The following is an 11,142-nucleotide window of genomic DNA, read 5'->3' on the forward strand; positions in this document are numbered from 1 at the left end:
GGTAGATAAGTACTATCAACTCCTGAACATCGTGACCACCGATGTTGATGTTTGTACTGGGGATGTGGACAAGATGAAGTGGATTTCTGTGGTGCTCACGTTGGTGGTAACGACGCATTATATCGATCTATGTGCGGGAATCCTTGGTAAGAAATCGCTCTTTCTATTTGATAGTGGTTGAGAAAAAATCATCAGTAAAATATCAACATGGTAACATATATAATAATCCTAACTCAGACTCCTAAAAATAGAACGAAACACGAACAAAAGAAAGATTTAAAGTATTACATATAATCATAGCAAAGTCACAGTTTAATGTTTAACATAATTCCATACCTATTTTGTTATCTGGTTGTGTAGCAACAGACTTTTTATTATATATGTTTAATAAATGATAATTGTTTTGCTAAAAAAATAATAAACATGAAAACATAGTGCTACCATTTATGCTAATTTCTGACAATTCAAAATGTTGAGATGCGAAATGTCAGTGTTTTCATGACTCTTTATAGCTTGTCTACTTAATATTGTAATATTTTAAGCACAAACATCATCAGGATTCATTTATAGTAACACACATTGCTTTTAAATCTTTTACTAATGACATTTAGGAAACCATTTTTGGAAGATTCAAAGACTGGTGCATGAAAGAAGAGTCAATGATTTAAGAGGAATACTTCCAGGAGAGTCTGTTTGTGAACTTTTCATTACTCAGCCATTGGACCATTTTGATAGACTGTCACAGGTAACGGCATGGCGTGAATATCATTATGATGTACAGTGATCTATAAACACAGAATAAACAGTAGATAACAGCTACAGCTAGAGTTCTGTATGATCTATATAATAACCAAGTGTACTAGTAAACACAGGATGACCTCTTTGTTCCCAGTAAGTACTGTCCTAACACTGACACACCAATATATGAATGGATACCTGTGGACCTGCTGACATTGACACCCAAGTGAACTGGTAGATACCTGTGGACCTGCTGACATTGATACCCAAGTGTAGATACCTGTGGACCTGCTGACATTGATACCCAAGTGAACTGGTAGATACCTGTGGACCTGCTGACATTGATACCCCATTGTACTGGTAGATACCTGTGGATCTGCTGACATTGACACCCAAGTCAACTGGTAGATACCTGTGGACCTGCTGACATTGACACCCAGGTGAACTGGTAGACACCTGTGGATCTGCTGACATTGACACCCAAGTGAACTGGTAGATACCTGTGGATCTGCTGACATTGACACCCAAGTGAACTGGTAGATACCTGTGGATCTGCTGACATTGACACCCAAGTGAACTGGTAGATACCTGTGGACCTGCTGACATTGACACCCAAGTGAACTGGTAGATACCTGTGGACCTGCTGACATTGACACCCAAGTGAACTGGTAGATACCTGTGGATCTGCTGACATTGACACCCAAGTGAACTGGTAGATACCTGTGGATCTGCTGACATTGACACCCAAGTGTAGATACCTGTGGATCTGTTGACATTGACACCAAAGTGAACTGGTAGATACCTGTGGATCTGCTGACACTGACACTCAAGTGTAGATACCTGTGGATCTGCTGACATTGACACCCAATTAAACTGGTAGATAGTTGTGGATCTGCTGACATTGACACCCAAGTGAACTGGTAGATACCTGTGGATCTGCTGACACTGACACCCAGGTGAACTGGTAGATTGTTGTGGATCTGCTGACATTGACCCAAGTGAACTGGTAGATACTTGTGGATCTGCTGACATTGACACCCAGGTGAACTGGTAGATTGTTGTGGATCTGCTGACATTGACCCAAGTGAACTGGTAGATACTTGTGGATCTGCTGACATTGACACCCAGGTGAACTGGTAGATACCTGTGGACCTGCTGACACTGACACCCAAGTGTAGATACCTGTTGACCTGCCGACACTGACACCCAAGTGCAGATACCTGTGGACCTGCTGACAATGGCACCCCAGTGAACTGGTAGATACTTGTGGATCTGCTGACATTGACACTCAATTAAACTGGTAGATACCTGTGGATCTGCTGACATCGACACCCAAGTGAACTGGTAGATACCTGTGGATCTGCTGACATTGACACCCAAGTGTAGATACCTGTGGACCTGCTGACAATGGCACCCCAGTGAACTGGTAGATACTTGTGGATCTGCTGACATTGACACCCAAGTAAACAGGTAGATACCTGTGGACCTGCTGACATTGATACCCCATTGTACTGGTAGATACCTGTGGATTTCCTAACATTGACTTGAGATCACATGTGAAGAACATACACCACATTTTCATCAGAATATCTCTGAACACCAGTATTGATAATGTGAAGATAGATGCATACTGGTAATATGCTCTGCTTTGTAGGAGGCTGGAGAAACATTCAAGCAGAGGCTCTTTGTCAACGATCAGTTCTATGAAGCTCATAAAGGACCTGTTTTTCTGTATATTCAAGGGGAGGGAACTCTGAGTCCTGTGTCTGCCAAGTCAGGTAATGCCCAAGTTCTGATAGACAAGTCATCAAGGTATCAGAATATTTTAACATGTTTGAATAATTTGAAAGAATTTTGAAATCATTTCCATTTCATAATATTGAGTTGTAAGGTTTTAAATCAGCCTTGACAAATACTTACAATAGTAAAAAGACTTTACATGATTACTCACAATAGTAAAATAGACTTTACAGGTGTAATAGGAAAGTGTAAGGAAGAACACCCTGCCACTGCTGGGGATCAAACTAGTGACCCTTTGGTCTCTAGCCGGACACTCTATCACTCAGCTATAGGGAAATTCTCACTAACTGAGGCTAGTAAGGCAATCTGTACTCTCAACTTCTACACTGGAATACTCACAGTAGTAAAGAGACTTTACAGGAATCTTGTTAGATATACAGATGTTTACATGCTGAAATCAACTGTAATTCTACAATATACACAATAAGTTGTTGTAAAAGTAAACAAACAAAATGTTGGTTACATGTGTTGGTTGATTTGAATTTAGAAAACTGGATTGCAGTGATTATAAAACATTTCAGCAGCAGAAGTTAGAAATACGTCAAATTTACATAGATTATGATAGAAGTAATATCAATATTGTAGGTTTCCCAGCAGAATTGGCTAAAACAGTTGGTGCTTTGATTGTGGCAGCTGAGCATCGTTTCTATGGTGCCAGTATCAATGACGATGGCCTTAAGTTGGATTCCCTGCGACATTTGTCCAGTCAACAGGCGTAAGTTATATATATTACATGAAGTACATGTTGAGTTACTTGATAATAGGGAAACAGAAACATACTTACCACTGTCTTCCTGTAATATGTACCAATATGTATTATACAGGCTGGCTGACCTGGCAGAAGTTCACTCTTTCATATCTCAGAGATACAACTTGTCACAGGACCATCCCTGGGTTTCTTTTGGTGGCAGTTATGCTGGTGCTCTGTCAGCATGGTTTAGGGTGAAGGTCAGTGATATCAAGGACATGACATATTAGTGTCTCCTGGGTCAAGGTTGTGTAGACATTGTAATATATGTCATCTAAAAAACTAGTTTCTGAGATTAGCTGATATTTTACATTTACAGATGTTGGAATGATTAATTTTAAGTCAGGTTTATCAATAATACATGATGTACACACATTGAGATCAAAATATTCATATATACATCATATAATCAGTTTGTCACTGTGATCATGTCAAGGTTACGAATCTTAATCAGAGTTTTCAAACATTCTGATAAGTGATTGGTGTAATGATAAACCCACAGTTAAGACATTTCTTGGCTGGCTGATTTGATAGTCCAAAAAGTTGCTAGTTCAAGGCCAGTACAGAACAAAACTGACATACTTTCGAATGGTTTGGAAATTCTGTTGGAGAGATTGTACACTTTCATATCTTTAAGTCTCAGAAACTTTTTACCAACTTATACCTCAATACAGTATATTTAAGATGTTCTCTTTAGTAAACCTATTGAATTTTTTAAAATTAGAATAATTAGAAAAAAATCTAATTACTCATGTCTAAAATTGAATCCAGAAACTGAGAGACTTTCTCCTAAACAGAGAGAGTTGGAGAGTGTATAGGTACTTGTGGTATTAGGTCCCTTTCCAGGCTGACTTGGGCAGCACTGAACTCATTTCATCAGAAGAGACACAGAATCATGTATAAATTTAATTTACTTGTAAACCTGAAAAAATAATCCATAATATTATGTGATTAACATATGCAAATTGTACACAATGCCACACTTGAATTCCCTAGGTGGCAGGGAATACATTGTTTTGTTTTGTCTCTACAGTATCCTCACCTCGTCATTGGAGCCCTAGCCTCTTCAGCTCCCGTCAGAGCTCTCACAAACTTTGAAGGCTACAACGATGTGGTTGCAGCTAGCTTGGAATCTTCCATTGTCGGAGGAACAGAGGAGGTAGGTCTATGTAAATATTTAATGGATTCAGGTTAACATGGCTTTCCTATTCAGAAATTCAGAAATATATCTTAGCACACACAAAACGTATAAGATAGAAATATAGAGATTGTTGGCTTTTACAACTTGACTACGAGGTCATTAAACCATGAGTTCCTTCTACTCAGTCAGACTCAATTATCTTAAGATGGCTGTAAAAGATAAAATGAGTCATATTCAGACACTTACAATTTGATGGAAACACAGCGATGCAAGTGTAACTTATCTCATTGCAGTAAAAATGTAGGTCACAGCCACCTACTTTTCAAAGGTGTTGTATTGTTTGATAGAAATGATGTGTGAATGGATTATAATGACTGCATGTTGGAGCAATAGTCCAAGAGAAGAGCTAAACGTGAAGTATTAGACTAAATGCAAAAACTTGGTGTAGTGAATAATTCCAGAGAGAAATTGAAGGTAAACTCACAACTCTGATATCATAAGGACAGCACAAACTTTGACCTAAATTTATAATTCAATTCACTACAGGGAATGAAGGCTTAACATCCCTCAATATCTTAATCTTTGCAAACCTAGTATAGATACGATTGTATAGACAAAGCCTAACTGAGGTAATCAAGGTACTGTTACTAATACAAATGAGTCCAATACACAATATTCTTCTCTGTATCCGAATTTAATGACAATACTTGTGTTCAAATATTTTTCTGTGTGATGTTCACAATATTCTACTGTTTCAGCCTCAGTGACATGATTTCATCATACTTTCAGTGTATGACACAGATCCAGCAAGCATTCATCCAGATTGATGCCTTGCTGAAATTGGGAAACCACACATTGTTGGAGGGTTACTTCAGCTCATGTGAACCAGTCATTGACCCTCTAGACCAACTTACTTTTGTGTCAAACCTTGCATCCATCATCCAGGGTTTGGTCCAATACAACAATGAAGTACCAGGGTTGGACATTGATGGAATATGTGGTATCATGCAGGTGACCAGTGATCCACTCAGAAATCTGGCTTCTTTAAACACAGTATGTATCAATTATAGTAAACAATTTAGTAGTCTTTAAATATTATATTGATATGTAATGGTTGAGAAAGATGCATAAAATATGAGACTGTGATTTGACGTGGGAAACAAATACAGGTCACATATTTACACCAATTATTTGACAATTTGGAATATTTTCATGACAGGGCTTATAGTATGGCATTGTCTAACCATGACATGGAATTGTGTTTTCTTGAAAAGCAGTTTAATTGTAATTAGGTATTTAGTATTTAGAAGTCATTGTCTCTTGTTATTTTCTATTTGTTTATCTGGTCTAGAGGTCTCTTTGCATTTTCAATCAAGTTCATTTCAAACAGTTAAGACTTTTTATCATAAAGATGTGTTTTCCTACAGAACACGGCTTTTTAAAGGAATTTTTTTAAATGATTCCCATCTCGACATTTTGTATTCTTTTGATAAAATTACGTAGTCATTGGAAAAGGACTAGCATATCTTGGTCCACTCTGCAGTACTTTTGTTGAAATTTGATTTTGTTACAGCAAATCATGAAAAATTCTAATATCTCCTGTGTGAACAACTCCTATGCTGAAATGGTTAAAATGATTGGTAACACAACAGTGGACAGGAATGCAGAGGGGCCAGGCATGAGACAGTGGATCTGGCAGACATGTACCCAGTTTGGATATTGTATGTCACATCTTAGTAAGCTGTATGTCACATCCAAGTAAACTGCATGTCACATCCCAATAAACTGTATGTCACGTCCTAGTAAACTGCATGTCACATCCTAGTAAACTGTATGTCACATCCTAGTAAACTGCATGTCACATCCTAGTAAACTGTATGTCACATCCTAGTAAACTGTCACATCCTAGTAAACTGTATGTCACATCTTAGTAAACTGTATGTCACATCCTAGTAAATTGTATGTCACATCCTAGTAAACTGTATGTCACATCCTAGTGAATTGTATGTCACATCCTAGTAAACTGTATGTCACATCCAATAAACTGTATGTCACGTCCTAGTAAACTGCATGTTACATCCTAGTAAACTGTATGTCACATCCTGGTAAACTGTATGTCACATCCTAGTAAACTGCATGTCACATCCTAGTAAACTGTATGTCAGATCCTAGTAAACTGTATGTCACATCCTAGTAAACTGCATGTCACATCCTAGTAAACTGCATGTCACATCCTAGTAAACTGTATGTCACATCCTGGTAAACTGTATGTCACATTCTAATAAACTGTCACATCCTAGAAAACTGTATGTCACATCCTGGTAAACTGTATGTCACATCCTAGTAAACTGCATGTCACATCCTAGTAAACTATATGTCACATCCTAGTAAACTGTATGTCACATCCTAGTAAACTGCATGTCACATCCTGGTAAACTGTATGTCACATCCTGGTAAACTGTATGTCACATCCTAATAAACTGTCACATCCTAGAAAACTGTATGTCACATCCTGGTAAACTGTATGTCACATCCTAGTAAACTGCATGTCACATCCTAGTAAACTGTATGTCACATCCTAGTAATCTGTATGGCATGTCACATCCTAGTAAACTGTATGTCACATCCTAGTAAACTGTATGTCACATCCTAGTAAACTGCATGTCACATCCTAGTAAACTGTATGTCACATCCTAGTAAACTGTATGTCACATCCAATAAACTGTATGTCACGTCCTAGTAAACTGCATGTCACATCCTAGTAAACTGTAGAATATACATTGGCATAAGATACCATAATACCAGTGTGTCATGCAATAGTTACTGTTTTAGCTCACCAGGTCTGAAGAGCCAAATGAGCTCAAGGCATAACATGGTGTCTGTTGTCTGTCCGTCTGTTGTCTGTCTGTCCGTCTGTCAATTTTTTCATACAAATCACTACTAGTCATAAATGACTTACAGGTTTTTGACCAAATTTGGTCAGAAGCATCCACAGGGAAAGTAGAACATATTATAAATGATGGGCCTTGGCCCCCTGGGGCCTGAGGAGCGTGGCCCAATAGGAGAAGTTTTAAAATCCTACTCCTCCTGTAGGAATGATTGAATTTTGCCCAAGTTTAGTCTGAAGCATTGTTGTATGAAAGGGAATCAATTTTGTATACTGTACATGGTGGGTCTTGGTCCCCTGAGGTGAGAGGGGTGGGGCCCAATAGGGGAAATAAAGCAAATGCTTTAAAATTCTACACCTGCTGTCAGAATGTTAGGATTTTGCCCCAGATTTAGTCTGAAGCATTTCTGGGTGAATGGGAATCTGATTTGTATAAAAGTGGATTCTGGCCTTCTGGGGTGGAAGGGTGGGGCCCAATTGGTGAAATATAGCAAATTTCTTATAATCCTACTTTGCCAATATTTGGTGAGAAGTACTCTTTCGTGAAGAGGACAAAGTTTGTGTAAGGATTCGTTCTCATTTCTCAGGGGTATTAGGGGTGGGGCCCAAAAGGGAAATTTTGCAAGTTCTCTAGAATCTTATTCCTCCTAATAATAAATGGATATTGTCCGGATTTGGTAAAAAGTATTCTGGGGTGAAGGGGACTGTATAAACCGTGCATCCCAGGCCCCCTAGGACAGGAGGGGTGGGCCTAATTAGGGAAATCTAATTTCTTAAAAGTCCTTCTTCCATACAAGGATAGTGTCCATGTTAGGTCTAAAGCAATTTTTATGAATAGTGAATCTGACCTCTGTTTTACAACAAGGGCAGACCGAATAGGGAAATCATATCAGAAATTAAATAAGAAATTGTCATATTTGAGATTCTTTATTAAATAGCTGAATAGCTAAATTAGCCACTTGAGCCTCTTGTACTTTCAACATTGTGTGCATATGTATACAGATGTGAAAGAATATTGCAATTCAAATTACAAATAATGTTAAATATGTCCCAGGATCATGAATTAACGGTCTTAAGTCTAAAACTGTTGTATGTTTGGACTTAGCCAATCATGCAAAACATCATGTCATATATGATTGGTTAAGCAAAAGCTCAGGTTTAAGATTGTTTCACAATCCTCGGGCCAAGTATGTTATGCATCAACTTGAATTAATAAGGAACATTTACAAATTAACATTTGTTTGATAAATTGTGCATACATTGAGAAAATCACTATTCCAATACCAGTAAAATAATTTTTATCACCCACAAAGCTTGACATTATCTCTTACACCTTAAAGCAAGTTCATATTTTAACGTTACATAGATTCTCTGCAGTGATCAGCTCTTTTCAAGTTGAAGTGCTAAAAACTTGCAATTAGTAGACTTTGTATTTCTTACTTTGTTTCCATGGTAACAGAGAAAATATCACAAATGAGTTCTTGCCAATAGCAAAAGGTACAACTAGATACTATGCTGATTTGTGTACAAAGTTTAGTGGAGATCAGTTGCTTGTGTCAAAGATGTCCAAGCCCTCACTCAAATGGACAGACAGGCCTAGTTTAAAAACCCCTTGCAAACATGTTCTTCAGGGGATAATATATATTAAGAAAAAGATTAAAGTGTTGTGAGTTGTGTCCCTTTGTTTCCAGATCAGACTTGTGATGCAAAAACAAACTGTCCATTCTCCCGTCTGATAGACCTCCCCAGTCAGACGAAGCTCTGCAGCGACTTCTTCAGTATCTCACCACAGGACATCCCTAAGTTTGTGAGCTTCACTAACGAGTACTATGGTGGGGATACTCCACACGGCAACAAGATCATCTTCTCCAATGGTTAGTATGAAATGTTGTCACACTTTCCAATAGATAATTCAGTTGCTGCCTTTTATTATGTTTGCACAAAATTCATGCACATAATCTGTTGTCTGGACAACAGTTCAAAGGTTCAAAGATATAGTATCAACTTTCAATATCACAATACCTCTATACTTAAATTCCTACTATGCCTAGAATTGTTGAATGCATTGAAACATTAATGATTTGTTAATTATACCAATGTATTACTGATAAATATATGGTTGTAGGTTCTATTGACCCCTGGCACAAACTAGGTGTACTGACTGACCTCAACCCTTCGGAACAGGCAGTGTTTATAAAGGGCACTGCTCACTGTAATGACCTCCGTTCTAGTAATTCAAAGGATCCGCCACAACTCACTGCCGCGAGAAAGGTAAAAACAACTTCAGTTATAATCATCTTATCTGATATCATCCTTCAGTTGATTACTCAGTTAGGGAGTCAAATAGTACTTTGAGGGAATAGAAATATAGGTGTCTAAATGTAAGTTTTGGTCTCCAACAGTGCAAATCATAGGTACAGATAGGTAATTCAACAATCATATTTTACATCCCATTGCAGGTCCACATAGGTTATTTTTTATAAGAAAAATGATCAAAATGACATTTTGAAATATAGTAGTTCTGTAGTTTAAGCAAGGTAAATACACATAAAATTGGAAGAGTGTAGAAATGTTTGGTTGAGTACATGTAGTAACAGTATTGTTCAACTTTAGCTTCCAGTCACCGATAAAATAACTTTTGGTAACATTTTAGGATCATAGATATTTTGTTTCATGAAATTTTATTGCTGAGAAAACAGGATTGGAGAGTCTCTCCTTTGGGTACATTTGCACATGTAAACATATGATGTAAGGGAAGCAACTCCTATAAATCAGTGGTTATAATATCTCAAGCTGTTTCAATAATTTAACCATTGACTCCGTGTTTATAAGAGAGTGTTTTGATGATATCAATTTGAGAAAAGCTAAATTTGAGCAAGATTTTATTCCTATAACCATTATCAAATTTCCTCACATCACCAGATACCATTGTATCCATAATCTGTATTAGGTTACATTAAATACAAGATAGAGGAAAAAACTGTCGATATTCAAATAGATATGCGAACAAATGATTTATTAAATTCTTAAAAAGAACAATTTCTTTTACCTATTTATTTCCTTTCAGAAAATTTCTTCCATAATAATGGACTGGCTTAAAGAAGCAAGTGTAAGCGAGGTAATTTAGTGCAAAATGGAGACAAATTTGTGATTTACAAACGACTGAATGCATGTTTACCTGTTGATGTACATTATAAACATTGTTGTTTCCTTACATTATATTGGAGATGGAAGAGGAATTGTTCACAGAAGAAGAATCCAATTATTTCCTAGAACTTGTGATAATGAAAGAAGTTTTTTTCACACCTTGTGATAAGATTAAGAGTTAACATCATGTTCATAATTTTATACACTAATTTTGCAATCACCATTGAAGAGAATGTGTTTAATATTTCCAGAGTTGAAATATTCCATTATTTTTATAAATCTTTACCAGAAATTTACCAGGTTCCTGTGATAACACAATGTGTGATATTTGATAAAATAAAGATGTTTCTCTTGCCTTAGTTTACTTTAGTTTAATTCTTCAGCAGATCTTTTTAATATTAGAAAAAGGAAACAAAATAGGTCAATTTAATTACATTACAAAAAAGATGTGATTTGGACTGCACACTATGATACAGAAACAATGACACAGGTATGGCATTTCAACATTTTATTCATTTTCAAAGTTAAAATATTCAATATCCAAATGCATGCACACTGTACAACAGCACATTTGGATTAGGTACTTTAACTGAGTAAGCATAGCCTACGCTCATTCTACATTTTTGAGTTCTACATCTATAAGAATAGTCTTTGACAGCCTCTCATTATTTTTAACAATAA

General features: G+C 36.9%; 1 protein-coding gene across 1 annotated transcript; it reads left to right on the forward strand.

Moving 5' to 3' along the window:
* Window positions 1-35: 35 nt before the first annotated feature.
* LOC132562248 (thymus-specific serine protease-like) lies at window positions 36-10,820 on the forward strand. Its single transcript, XM_060226986.1, has 11 exons — window positions 36-146; window positions 612-745; window positions 2,393-2,516; window positions 3,124-3,253; window positions 3,363-3,486; window positions 4,320-4,445; window positions 5,217-5,480; window positions 6,001-6,148; window positions 9,006-9,188; window positions 9,440-9,585; window positions 10,382-10,820. Exons 1-11 carry the CDS (start codon window positions 74-76, stop codon window positions 10,439-10,441), a joined length of 1,512 nt encoding a protein of 503 aa, XP_060082969.1. The 5' UTR covers window positions 36-73; the 3' UTR covers window positions 10,442-10,820.
* The last annotated feature ends 322 nt before the right edge of the window (window positions 10,821-11,142 follow it).

This window comes from Ylistrum balloti, unplaced genomic scaffold (assembly GCF_031769215.1).
Source record: "Ylistrum balloti isolate Yb309-2 unplaced genomic scaffold, AGI_CSIRO_Ybal_v1 Utg371384, whole genome shotgun sequence".
NCBI classification, from domain to species: Eukaryota; Metazoa; Mollusca; class Bivalvia; order Pectinida; family Pectinidae; genus Ylistrum; species Ylistrum balloti.